At 32.0% G+C, this 14,646-nt stretch overlaps 1 protein-coding gene across 2 annotated transcripts; it reads left to right on the forward strand.

The window, feature by feature from the left end:
* The first annotated feature begins 318 nt into the window (after positions 1-318).
* Positions 319-8,403, forward strand: LOC129902294 (transcription factor LHW-like). Of its 2 annotated transcripts, XM_055977472.1 has the most exons (11): positions 319-617; positions 731-997; positions 3,340-3,561; positions 3,675-3,756; positions 4,041-4,082; positions 4,167-4,226; positions 5,140-6,888; positions 6,998-7,099; positions 7,283-7,423; positions 7,509-7,634; positions 7,799-8,403. In XM_055977472.1, exons 2-11 carry the CDS (start codon positions 903-905, stop codon positions 7,967-7,969), a joined length of 2,790 nt encoding a protein of 929 aa, XP_055833447.1. In that variant the 5' UTR covers positions 319-617; positions 731-902; the 3' UTR covers positions 7,970-8,403. The 2 variants fall into 2 exon arrangements, with proteins under 2 accessions (XP_055833447.1, XP_055833446.1); XM_055977471.1 differs by having other exon boundaries at positions 319-997.
* Positions 8,404-14,646: the final 6,243 nt, after the last annotated feature.

Here is a 14,646-nt window from a genome sequence, read left to right on the forward strand (position 1 = left end):
AAATAGATCATATAATATGCGATGCAAATTTATTCATATATCGAAACTCAAATAGAAAGCCGTAAAAAAGAAAAAATTATAAGATTCTTTTGTGTAGTCCCAATGCATAAAACACAAAAGCACTGAGCCTCCTGAATTAGAAAGCCGACAAGAAACTCCCACAGTGGCATATTAACCGTAATTCTCTACTATTTCCAAGCCTATTTCTGTCAACTCACAAATTAAACTAAAAATTCCCTTACTAATTAAATCATTAGCGTATTTTAACACCAGACATAAGCGTATGTTAGCACACTCCGCACCACCTATTTTTACCCCGTTCCTTCCCTCTCTGCTGCTTCTTCTTCTGCTTGATGAAAAACACAGCAAAAATACTTCTCTCAACTACCCACTTCACAAAAAACACACAATACACACAGTGATTACACTTTAGAACAACAAAAAGATTCCATTTTTAACATCCCCGAAGAATCAAGAACACTCTGAAGACTGAAAAAGCTCTGATCTTTACTCCCTTAAGTCACTAAAGATTCATATATTTGCTCAGAAATTCGTTGGGTTTTTTTCAAAAATGGATAAAATTGTGTTTGTTGTCAACTGTGAACTTAAAGCTTGTGGTATAGTGTAGTTTTTTTCAAAGGGTCTCTTCTTCTCCATTTTCTTGGTTGAGGAAAAAAAATCCCTCTTTTTTTTCTTCCTTTTTCACTTTCACCTTTTTTTCTACCCATAGAATGGGTTGCAGGCAAAAGTCGGTAGAAAATTTGGATCCTGTGAGAAAAAGAAGTGGTGGACTGAGAACTAAACAGGCAGGACGTGGGTCTTGCAGAGGGAGTTAGTTTCTGTAATCTGTAACTTTTTAAGCTGAGAAAAATAATCAGAGAAAACACAAAGAATTGTGCAAAATGGGGTATTTGCTGAAAGAGGTTTTGAAGACTCTTTGTGGAGTCAACCAATGGTCATATGCTGTTTACTGGAAAATCGGTTGTCAGAACACCAAGTGAGTTTTTTTTTTACTTCTTTTCAATGAGTGAACTTTTTTCCCCCTAAAATCCGAAGTTGAGACTTTATGTGAAAGTTTTGTTTGGTGGAAGTGAAAAAAAAAGTGATCTTGGCTTGTGGGTTGATTTCAGATTTCATGTTAATTCTTGTTTTAGTTTTTCCATGTGGGTGAAAGTTGAAAAATGCAATCTTGGCTTGTGGATTTAGACATTGAGTTCATTTTTATGTGAAAGTTATATTTTTCTGGATGCCTTGTATTGCTTTTGTATTAATTGACTTATCTTTTGCACTGTCGTATTTCCTTTTTCAATAATTACTTCTATCTCTAAGAGTTAATGGTAAGGCTATTATACTCTATCCTTCCTAGATCCAACTTGTGGGATTATAGTGGGTATGATGTTGTTGTTTCTTCTTGGGCGTTAGCTTTATTTTGTTCTTTTTTAATAAACCAAAAAGAAAATGAGAGTTTATAAAAGAGAATACTCCTATAATCTTGCTTATGATTTGAGTTCAGGTTTTTATGAATTCCTTTCTTTTTAAGGCAAAATGGAGAAAAATGTAGGAGTATACTATGTTTTTTTCTTTAGTTTATTCTGTGGCATTTGTTTTTCATCTTTTTCATTTTTCTTCTTGTTCTGGTTTCTGTTTTGGATTTTGTGCTGACCACTGTTCTCTCTCTTTGCTGAGAAAATGGAGGACAAATGAAAGTAATAATTAAAAGTCTGATGGTCCTTTGGTTGTTCAGCACTTCAGCTACTGAAATACTGTGAACTGAGTTTCACTGATTATAGTGTGTTCACTTCTTTGTTTTTGACCAAACAAAACTGCTAGCTTTCTTAGGGGTCGTCTGCTTTGATGGATAAAAGAAATTAATTTTGAGATAATTTTTAAATGGCCTTTAGTCCCTTATTTGGTTACTAAGACTGGGACAACTTATCCTAACATTAACAATTAGTACTCCAGATAAGTTATCCCTCCATGAGGGTGGAATACTAATACAGGATAACTTATCCTGGGATAAAAATGTAAAATAACAAAAATATTTTCTTAAACTCTCTTTTATACACCACTTTTACATTCATGTATACAACAACATCAACCCAGTGGAATTCCACAACGTGGGGTGTATATTTATATAATTTTTAAATACATTTATAATAACATTCATAACTTTAATTAATTGTTGTTTTTATGATAATATATTTTTCTATTAAAAATTACATTTTATAAATACAATTTCCATTTATGAATACATTATAAGTTGAATTTATTTGTCTAATTCTTATGTTTATTTATATTTTGATTTCTCTTAAAATGTTCACTTCACTACTAAATTACATATTTTTAATTAAATAGTTTATTACTAACTTAAAAATTATATTTTATATATCTATTAAAATGTAGGTAACTTTAAAATGTAGATAGTTTTAATAACAAAATTTCTTTTACTTTAATAAACTTAAAATGAAAGTTTTATTTTTAAGCTACTCTCTGCATAACTAATCCCAGCATATCTTATCCCAGCATAACTTGTATCCAAACCAAATGACCCCTTAATGTGTAGCATAATACTGTGCTAGTAGTATTGCTCTCATAGTTTCTTGTCCTTTGATTTCTGTTACCATTTGTTGTTACTTGTTTTTCGACTATCATATTATTTAAATGTAGTTACTGTCTTGTTGCTTTGTTACTATATGTTGTTTTTGTTACTACCTACTATTTCTTGTACTTGTGTTGCTTCTTTTTCTGGACTGCTTTTGAGTATTTTCCCTTGAGCCGATGGGTTAAGGTCTGCCTACACTCTATCCTCCGAAACTCCACTTCTGAGATTATACTGGGTATCTTCTTCTTGTTGTTGTTTACTATGGTATATATGATTTGACATGCTATAGATTTACTAGAAATTGTTGTGGTTTTGCTTGTCCTTTTGTTATCTGGAAACTGTCATTTTCTGCTTTTTGGAATGTTGTGCTTTGTTCCAGTCCATTTTGTTTTGGAGAATCTTATTGGAATGAATGAAAGGAAAAAAAAATGAAAATGATTTGTTTTAATCTGATGAAATCCTTTATACTGTTATGATTTTCCTGTATAGAAACATATACTCATTACTCATTCTTGTTTGATTCTATGTGGTGTTATTCTCCAATTTCTTGTCTCTTCTTCTTTAATTTATATACACTTCTCCAGTAATCTTGTTAATAACAACACATAGAACTGTCACTTTCTATTAAATATTAATGACATTGAATCTTGGCTTATCTGCTGGTGTTTTTAAACCCCTTTACTAAAGCTTTTCTAATGATTCTTTAACATTTTTTTTATTCTTTTACTGATTGTCAGGCTTTTAATTTGGGAAGAATCCTATTATGAACCTTCATCATTCTCAGGAATTCATGGAATTTCGGGGGTTGAGAATCCAGAACTATCGTTCCATGATTGGGGCGTTTGCTGGGGTTCTGGGGAGGTCCGTAATTCTCTGCTTATGAATCAAGCAGGGGAGAGAGTGCATTTGCTTGTAAACAAAATGATGATGGAAAGGCAAATCAATCTAGTAGGAGAAGGGTATAATATATGAATTTTCTGTTTATTGATTCTTTCTTTTTCAAAAAAATAAGTATTGAAAAGATTTTGTTTATTTATACCATGTCGTTGATATTCATAATTTTACTTCTCAGACTAGTCGGGCGGGCTGCAGTTACTGGGAGTCATCAGTGGTTTCATTCAGAGGGTTTTAGTAGAGTAGTTCATCCACCAGAGGTACATTTTGATATTATTCTTAGCATGCTGTAGTTTTATCCTGAGAGAATATGTAGTATGTATTACATAGTATACATGATTTATGCTTTCTCAACTGCACATATATATATATTCTATTTTTTGGGGGTTGGGTGGTTCTCTTTTCAAATGGCTAAAGACAAACTTAAGCTAGGTTAATCCTAAATCTTGCATGTTTTTTGTAATGCGAAGATGTAATGGTAATTTGTGTCCTGGATGAAGCAACTGATACTTATTGGTGTATCCATATGCTGTTGTTCTTTTAGGTCCTGAAAGAGCTCATGGGACAATTTTCTGCTGGCATCCAGGTACAATGTGTTTGAGATAACATATATACTATGTGTGTTTTTCTTTTGCTGCTCACTGATTCTTTATATTGTTGATTCATGCAGACAATTGCAGTTGTTCCTGTTCTTCCTCATGGTGTTGTCCAATTTGGATCATGCTTGCATGTAAGTCCATTTTTCTTCTCCATTTTGAAATCTTCTGTGGTGAAAATTAGACTTCAGATACTATGGCACTTGAACAATATCTTCCAATGTTGTATACAAGTATTTGTTCTCAAGCTGGTCGCGTTCCAGTTAGCTGTTCCCCTCACCCCCACCCCACTCCCCCCAAAAGAAAAAGGAAGAATAGAATATGGCTGGAAAGATAGGGGGAAGGATATGGTATTTGTAAAACAGTTCTAAACATGATCAGTGATTAGCATGATGAGATTCCGCCAACATCTATGTGATATTTTGTCTGTACAAGCTCACCATTCTTATTTTTTTCATTTTTCTCTTTTTTTTTATTTTTAAAAAAGAAAAGTTGTATTTTCATCATTTTTACCTTTAAAAGACAAGTTAGGGGCCAAATAGAGTAGAATATATAGCAGTGTTGTCAAAGGCGTGCTCAAGCATTGAAGCGAGGTTCAAAACATATTGAGCATTTCACCTTGCTTGATGTGCGCCTCAGTCTCGTCATCAAGGTTCCGAGACATACTTTTCCTTGTCAATGAGGCGAACACTGAACAATTGATATATCACTTTATTGTAAAAAATTTTCAATTATTTATTCATTTATTTGTCATTCATAATTGTAATTATTAGTCTTGGATTAAATATAAATATATATTTGTACTTTTTCTCCCTTTGCGCATTTTTTTATTAAAGCCTGGAATTTTATTTGCACTTAAAGCCCCAACAGACCTTGGAGCTTTTTTGTGTTTTATACTTTGGTTAATACTGATGTATAGGGGATTCATATTGCTGATTCCAACTAGTTTGAGATTTAGGCTAATTGATTGATTGAATTTCTTTTTTTCATTTTTTCTACTATCATAAACTACGTCAAGTAAAATGGTTGTTTTTTTTTTTGCCTCAGATAATGGAGAACATGAGTTTTGTGGAGAATGTGAGGATACTGATAAGTCAACTAGGATGTGTCCCTGGTGTTTTGTTATCTGATGAAAATGCAGCAAAAGATCCGATAGTGAATACTGGCACACCAGGTTATCTGGGAAGTTCAGTTTTTGTAGATTGTTGTGGGAGCAGTAACACAATGAACTCTGCTCCGGTTATTGCTAGCTGCAGTTATCAGAGCAACTCAAGTCAGACTGATGGTTTTATTCGTCAAACTTCTTCCTCTCCGGCTGCACAAGTTCGGGATAGATTCATGCAGTCTGCTGATGCAACATTTCAAGCCTCCAATATGACCCAACGTATTGTCGAATCTCATGATGATTATCAGTTTCACAAGAAAATTGTTCCGGAGGTGAAAGCACACCTGTCTCCTAATAACCAGCTAATAAATAACGTGATTAAAGCGGAGGTAATTTCTACAAGCTCCAACATGTGGTCGAGTCAAAATGCTCCTTTACGCATTCCGAGGCCTCCGTTTCATCAGCATTCTTCTAGTGACTCATTAACTGTAGATAGTGGCAGCTTAAGCAACGTATCCCAGCTTAATTGTTTCGCTGCATCTGATCCAAGACCCAATGATGACCTGATCTCCAGTTATCATGGAAATTCAGTTTTTCAATCCACTGGAGAAAATGAACTATGTAAACGAGTGGATGGGCATCACCGATCAATTCCATGCTCCAATTCTACTGCTGATGCCAACGAACTATCAAACAAAATCAGCTCTTGCACAGAGTCGGCTGGAAATGGGCTTCAAACCACGTCAAAATTGAATGTTGGGGATGATTTGATTACTAGTCATATTTTTGATGGTCAGAATGCACAATTTATGTGGGATGAGAGTAATGGAATAGTCGAAAATGATTTGTTTCAAGCACTCGGTATTATGCTAACACAGAATGAGCACCCTTGCAGTACAAGCAGGTCGGTGCAAGAGTTTTATGGTGAAAAACATGAATATGTGGGGCAGAGTGCATTACTTGAAAATAACAAGTATGGAGATTCCTGTGTCCAACGTCACTCGGGGGATGACCTGTTTGATGTTCTGGGTGCTGATTTTAAAAATAAACTACTCAACGGAAGCAGGAACAGTTATCAAAGTAATGGACCAGACTCAAACACATTGGATCGGTTCAAGAGTAACTGTACTTCTGTGATTAGTCAGTATGCTTCTGCTACTGTCAATCAAGGAAAATCAGATAGTGGATCATTCTCCGTGGCTGGTTTTGAGCGTATTTTGGATTCTATAGCATCCAAGCCTTCTGCTAAGCAGAATCTGGATGATGATGTTTCTTGTCGGACAACGTTGACAAATTTGAGTAGCTCCTCTGCTCTAAATGCTTCATCGTCCTATGGCCGAGCTGGTTTCTCGAGTCAAATTCAAGGAGATGTATTTGGGAAACCCAAGACCCTTGCAAAATCAGGAGCAAATGTTTCTCGGTCATTTAGATCCGAGAAAGAAAAAACAGGAGCCTATTCGCAGAGTAGTTCAATTTATGGGTCACAAATTAGTTCATGGGTGGAGCAAGGTCGTGACACAAAGCCAACTAGCAGTATTTCTACAGGATATTCTAAGAAGCCCGATGAGATGAGCAAGACTGGTCGCAAAAGGCTTAAACCAGGAGAGAATCCTAGACCCAGGCCAAAAGACCGGCAAATGATCCAAGATCGTGTGAAAGAACTGCGAGAAATTGTTCCAAATGGGGCAAAGGTGAGATACTCATTTTGAACTATTTATCATTTCCTTTTCTAGTTTTGTAGACTCGTAGAATGAATATTTTCTCTTATAGACCTTTTCTGTTTTGGTTTTGTGATTTCAGTGTAGCATTGATGCACTACTGGAACGTACGATCAAGCACATGCTTTTCTTGCAGAGTGTCACGAAACATGCGGACAAATTAAAACAGACTGGAGAGTCAAAGGTTTGGTCATAACCATTTAACCTTGTTATGATCCCATTATCAAAAAATGGTTTTCCAGTTCGGATAATACACAGAGAAATGTGTGTCTACAAAATGTTCGAATGACATGTTAGCAAGTGATACAAGAAGCCTGAATGTATGAGAATTACTTAAAACCTTTCCCCTGGTGTTGTTGACTTGCAGATTATCAGCAATGAAGGAGGATTGCTTTTAAAAGATAATTTTGAAGGAGGAGCGACATGGGCATATGAAGTTGGTTCACAGTCTATGGTCTGCCCGATTATAGTTGAGGATCTGAATCAACCTCGTCAAATGCTCGTGGAGGTCAGAACATCTATAAATTATAAAGTTTTGACTCTTCTGTGGACTCTTATCATTTATTTCAGCTGAATTGGTTTGTTTTCTGCAGATGCTTTGTGAGGAACGCAGTCTATTTCTGGAAATAGCTGACATAATAAGAGGAATGGGCTTGACCATCTTAAAAGGGGTTATGGAAACGAGGAACGACAAAATATGGGCGAGGTTCGCCGTAGAGGTACGCACTTGTACCAATTTCAAGTGTCTATCTGGTAACTGACCAAGTCTGAGTGTCTATCTTACAAAACGTGTCAAGTTTAAGGGGCTATCTAGGTATTAAGCCTTGTTATAATAGACCAAAAATTTCATTACACAACCTAAAATTTTGATTTTTAAATACAGGCAGACAGAGACGTGACGAGGATGGAGATATTCATCTCACTCGTTCGCCTCTTGGAGCAAACATCAAAAGGCTCAGAGGAATCTGCAAACGCCATTGATAACGACACAGCAATGGTGCATTCGTATCACCAAGCAGCGTCCATACCTGCAACAGGTAGACCTTGTAATTAACACATGAGAGACTGATCTTTGTCTGGGCATGTTAAGAGCGAGCAATCAACCATGCTTGCCATGACTAACATGTACACTTAGGCCGACCCTCGTGGTTTTTCTTAAAGCTAATCCTCATTTTTCGCGACAAGTATCCAGATTCTGGACGTGCCAAGCGTTTTAGTCCCTCTCACGATTCATCGTTTGAGCTAGTTTCTGTAGAATGGCGATTCATCGTTGGAGCTAGTTTTTTTTTTTTTTTTTGCTCTTGCCCTTTGAAGTAGTATAATTTTCATTTGGTACAAGGAGAAGGGAAATGGTTTTTATTGTTGTATAGAAAAAGGTGGAGGGAAAGGGGTGTTTATTTAGCTAATATTTGTCTACTTAATTGTGAACATGTTTTTTCTGGCTTTATTATGTATTTTTTGCCAGCTGAAATCTTTTTGTTTGCATTATTTTTTGCCTTCTCTGCTTCCAATTCCACTTCATTCTCATTGGATTTGCCAAAAATAAATTGTAGGATACAAATTCTAAGTCAGTTAAATTATATATGTTTATAATTATAAGAAGTTTAATTCTATAGCTACACAAATATTGTTATGAAAAATAATAAAAAATAGAAAGTGTTACGATATAATTATAATTAAAATTAATCGGAATTTTTAATTTTTCACAAATTTTAGTTAGGATAATGTATAACCAAGATAACTGACGAAAATAGAACTTTTATAACGTTTATATGGGGTTATAGTTACTTTATTATTTAAGGGTAAAAATCATCATTCTTTTTTGGAAAAAAATAGGCCTAGTGGTTGGTGTAAAGGATTATTAACATATTAGTTGTGCGATCTCCGGGACTTCACGGACAAATACCGGCACGATACGGTTTCTTCATCACAATCTCTCCTCTTCATTTAGCATACGGGCTTTCTACTAAAGAAAGGACTTCGAATGTCGGGTGGAAAATTAAAAAGACATATTAATCATAAAATAATGTATTTTATTTTGCAGCCCCCATTTAATGCCCACAATAACGAAACCAAGAATATCACCAACTCTAAGGATATAAAATTTCTATATTATTCGTTGTATAAGTTTTCGATAAAAAATATTTAACTAATCACCCTTCATTCGATATGACTATGCCAATTGCCAATATAGACAACTACATATAATTATTATCTACAAGAATTAGTAGTGTAAAAATTCTATTGTGTATCTAATTAAACTAAAGAATTAATCACCCACTAGTAGCAAATAATGCATGTTATGATTTACTTTTTTTTAAACCCACGATCGCTTTTTGGGTGGACGCAAAGTAAATCTGATTTTGTAAAAGCTCACAAATCACACAAAAAATATAAATTACACTAGTTAAGTCCGACGCGATGAACTTGATTAAGAGGACATTGACAAGAAAAATCAATCCCTAACTTTCTTCGTAAAATAACACCTGTTGCACCAATTCATGAGCCACCCTTAGAAGTTGATCAAACATTTTTTCCCAAGTAGAAATCTATGCTTATAATAATATTCCTATATTTCAAAGACATATTCCTGAATGCTTCATTTTTCTTTCTTTTTTCCCCAACTCGCATGGTTAAATTGGAAGCTAAAAGAATCAAATATTTATTTGTTGTCAGTGTTATTGTTTCACAAGAAAAGAACGAATTTATGAAGTGAATAATAAATAAGGTTCTTCACCGGAAAAAATATATTTGCGTATTGTAGGATCTATTTTTTGGAGTGGCGTTTTCATTTTTAAGGTTTCGAAAAGGTGAAGGGATTCCAATCATTCCATCACAATCTATCTGGATTTTATTCATATTCTATTAACTTGCATTGTTATTTTCCATATCTAGACGTACGATAATACAATTTTAAATATAATTAAAACGTATTTTCCACCTAAAGAGTCTAAAAATATATATTTTAATTAATTAAAAATTAAATTTACTTTGTCAAATATCATAAGTATCAAATTCAGAAACTATCAATAACTATGGAACCAAAAGTGCTACTACTATTATCTTTCAAATAATGTTCTTTGTCCAAGTTAAAAAGATGACAAGTTATTTTATGGCCCATTACAATTCTTTTTATAGTTTTATATAATTCAAGAAATTCTTATTTTTACATATAAAAGGTCTGAAAATAAAATATGAGATTTTTTTGTAGAGAGTTTTTTTCTTTTATTTTAAATTGTAAAGGATATGGGGAAAATCCACCATAAAAATTACTGCATCTGGTCTAAATCCTGTATTTGTATTAAAAATATATGGAATATGTATAAATAATATATGATATATCTATATAAAAAAAGATTACAATCTAAAATTCATAAATTTAAATTCTTGATCCGACTCCGATAAAAGAACACGTGTGGCTGTCAATAACAAACCAGTACAACAACATATCTTATCAGTAAAAGATGCTAATATTTTTTGCAATGAGAGCTAAAAAAATCTTTACTAGGAGAAGATTATGTCTCAGCCATTGACAAGATTCATGAATAGGGAGGGACAAATATAAAGCAATGAAAAGTTTAATAATGTTCTCACCAAACATTATTATTTTCCACTTATTTATTTATTTATTTTGCTCTAGCATTGATGCCTTCTGTCTATTCATCAGCCCTATTTTCACGTCTCTCTCTTTTTATTTAATTATTAGGATTGTGATGGAAAGTTTTGGAGCAACAATAAAATTATTTTTATATGATTTATAAGTCATGAGTTCGAGCTGACTATGAAAGCAGCCACTAATGCTTATATTAATTTAGATTGTCTACATTACATTTTTTGAGGTGCAGTACTCTTTTTTCGAACACTGCTAACGCCGGAATAATTAATGCGTCCGGGGTTGCCTAGGATTTTAAAACTAAATAAAACTTTACACCAAAAAGGAATATCTGGATTCTATTCTCTAGCTGGATTTCTTCACTACTACACTGCCCCCCCCCCCCCACCCACCCCACACACATATATATATAGAGTATGCATACCCTTTATTAAAAAAATGGTGCATATATACCTTCGCCATCTAATAAATGGTACATATTGCCCTTTTCATTACATACCTATATTTGTGGAATTAAAAAAATAATTATAAAATTGTTTTTTAAATCTCAAAAATACCACGTGAGTTTTAAAAATTACTTCACCTATTTTTTTCCTTTTATTTATATCATTTTTACTATCAATTGTATTTGTCTGAGATTATAAAATAGTATAAATATAATTAGTGAGAATTTATATAATCAATCCCAAATACTTATTTGAGATTGAAACATAGCTATTTGTTGTTGTTATTTTTGTGACGTGTAGCACTCCTACTTCTTAACAAACGATTGTATTCAAATGTTAGGGACATATCATTTATGTCTATATATATATATATATATATATATCCGTGATGGAAACTTCAAACACATGTAATATTCTTCCCAATATTCCTTTTCGGATTAAATAAAATTTTGGCATTTTCAACCCTTCAAATATTCTAGTGTCTGATATCTATTTTGGGATTTGACTAATTTAATTTTACACTGCATAAACCTCATAATAAGAGGTGTCTCCTTATTAAAAAAAACCGTTCATCAAATTTGAATTAAAAATATTTAATTAAAAATAAAGAAATCATATTCATTCCGCGGTAGTTCATAGGGTAATTTATGCTAGTGAAATGCATGCAACTTTGGTATGACAAAACAATTAAATGTGAACCATTTATTTCTTCTAAAAAAATAAAAGTAAAAATTCCACCATAATATATATATATATATATATATATATAGCCTCACATACAACCTAAATCTAGTAATTCCTTATCAAAAAGACCAATCCTCTAAGAACAAAATTTATGATCTCTTCTCTGTCATATTATTATTCTTGATCTATAATTTTATTGGACAACTTTAAAAGAATTTTATTGGTTAAAAGTTGAAGTGACTTCACATTTTGAATATTTACATGAACACTAAGAATAAATTCAAATTCTTCGGATCATGTGTCTTGCAATCAAATCAATTGGTAAATAAAATTTACCTCGTTATATTTTATGTGACATAATTGCACTAGTTAAATTATGTTGGCCATGATAAATATTTAAAATTTCTACTTTTGATTTTAAAAATATTATATTATTTCCTTATCAAATTAATTTGGTATATATGGTTCAATATTTTTAAGTTTTATTTCAATATTTTCTGGTATGATAAATTGTTAATCATAATTTGTTCAACTTGACTTACATATAATATAAAATTATGTCTTTTGTTATTCAAAAAAAATAAATGTCTGAATTATATCATACACACAGTAACACTTTAAATATGTAAAAATATTCAAAAGAAAGTACAAGTAATTTCCTTAATTCGTTAATCAATTACCAAAAAAAGACATTTCAATCAATTACCAAAAAAAGACATTTCAACCAATTCCATTATACTTTTTATATCTGTATTAAAATTTTGATTAATTCACGCTGCAATATATTTAGGCTCAACAACGACATAATTTTATATAGGAGAGTATGGAGGTTGACAACACTTTCTTTCTTCAATGTTTCCATCGATCATAGCTTTTTAGTACTCTTACATTTTTTTCAAAAAATGTTTTGAAAAATAACTTTTTTAAGCGAAGTGTTTATCGAAAATAACTTTTCTACCCTATAAAGGAATATAATTTATGTACACCTCATTCTTCTCATATTCCACTTGTAAAATTATACTAATCGATATTAATGTTGTCATTCCACATATGACAACAATAAATTTTCTTGAACCTAAGTGCCTTTTGATTGTTATTTGGGCGTATCTGGTCTATGCATATTGAATTATGTAGGCGTTGCTACAAAAAATATATTGCACTATTATTTTTTTAAAAAATAAATAAATTAGCGACGATTTTCCTATGTTGGGAAAAGAAAAAGTCTTTTTTGATACATGAATGAAGATAATTCATGTATAGGAAATTAATTAAGATACATGTGTTAATTTAGTTTTTACATGAACTAGGAAATATGAAAGTTGTTCATGATCAACTAGGGAAGTTAAAAGGATATTTAGGATTAAATTAGGTACATGCGAAGAAAATATGTAAATATCTATGTGGTTTAACAATTTAATTAAAGTTAGTTTGAAAATATATTTTTCACTTATCTTAAAAAAAATAGTTTGATTATGTAAGTTATTTGAAAACCACGTTTATAGTTGAAAAGAAACATAGAGGAATTGATGACGGACAAATTATATAGCTAAGTAGCAGAATTTGTCGCTAATTTTATTGGGCGTTAGATTGACAACAAATCATTTTAAAATTCTGTTTATTATGAGGAATTTAGCGACAGATTAGCAATTAATAATTGGAGCTAATTTTAATTTATTTATTTTTTGTAGTGATTCATGTTAATCAACGAAATATTATAACAATTGTCACCATAACAAAATTTTGCTTGTCTTCTTATGAGAGATTGTAGGCGTCATAAGTACTATTGTGTAAAAAAAAAAGCAGAGCAAAACACAAAACATAATAGAATCATAGAAGAATCGCACTTTATGAGTGTGACGTAGATAACTTACCCTAATACATTTTTATATTATTTTCTCTAGTTTTATGTGTGTCCTAAATAATAGTGCACTTGTGACAACAAAATTCATGAGTGCTCTTTGTGATTCTTCAAGATATATGTCTATCTTATACTTTTTTTATTTTTGGCTATTAAGACTTGAGAGATATCTAACATTCCAAGATAATCTCAATTTTTTTTTACCTTTTGTTTTTATTTTTTCTTCAAGTCAATAACTAGTCAGCCACCACTATATATGAACAGTCAATATAGTTGGAAATTTATGCAACTGTTCCAACTAAAACTTTAAAGCCATGAATACCGTGTCTGAAAAATATTTTTATCAAATGCATAACAGTTCATGACAACACTTGTGAAAAAAAAGAGAGAAGCTATCAACTTGATTATAGTACAATCATCACAACCAATATTGCTACATGACCATAGTCAAATCTTGCAGTGAAGTGATAAATACGTATATTTCTTTATTTTTAGTTAGAGGTTTTAAATTTGATTTCGAAAAATGAAATTTAATTTGTTAGAAAGTATTTTATCCCTAAAACACGATTTTCCGTCACAAATTTAATTTAGTTAGGCCTAGTAGCAGTATCGAATATTGTATGAGAAACGACAAAAAAATGATACATGGCGAATGCCAATATTTGTGGTAGAATGGTAAGTAGGGTTGGACTTATTCGATATTAAGATATTTTAAAGTTCAATTTCGGTAATCGTATTTGAAAGTACTCTATTCTTTCCTTTTTAGTTGTCACATTTTATATTTTGAAAGTCAAATAATATGAACTTTGACTAATATTCTATGTCATCCTCTCTTCATTTACTTTGTTATTTTCATGTCAATAAAAAATAATCAACCAAGTGAAAAACATACTATGCATAGTGAAGGATCAAATTCCACCCCCCTTCCTGAAAAATGATTCAAAAACATGGATATAAAGAACAAAAAATCAACTACAATTGATAGTTGATACTATGCATATCCAGCTTTGTCTTAGGTCACTATCAATACATGTATCGAAGCTCATGTTAGATAGGAGTAATAAAGAATTAGGGGTAGACATTCCGTATTCCGCTTTTTTATTTTCAAAATTCAATTTCGATAATTAAAA

Source organism: Solanum dulcamara, chromosome 9 (genome assembly GCF_947179165.1).
Source record: "Solanum dulcamara chromosome 9, daSolDulc1.2, whole genome shotgun sequence".
Lineage (NCBI taxonomy): Eukaryota > Viridiplantae > Streptophyta > Magnoliopsida > Solanales > Solanaceae > Solanum > Solanum dulcamara.

Bases quoted from the DNA above. Each gene is read 5' to 3' on its own strand.
- LOC129902294 (XM_055977471.1), top strand. From the start codon at position 903: ATGGGGTATTTGCTGAAAGAGGTTTTGAAGACTCTTTGTGGAGTCAAC. The intron at 3,757-4,040 runs GTACATTTTGAT...TTGTTCTTTTAG, and splicing joins GAGTAGTTCATCCACCAGAG to GTCCTGAAAGAGCTCATGGG. The intron at 7,100-7,282 runs GTTTGGTCATAA...GTTGACTTGCAG, and splicing joins AACAGACTGGAGAGTCAAAG to ATTATCAGCAATGAAGGAGG.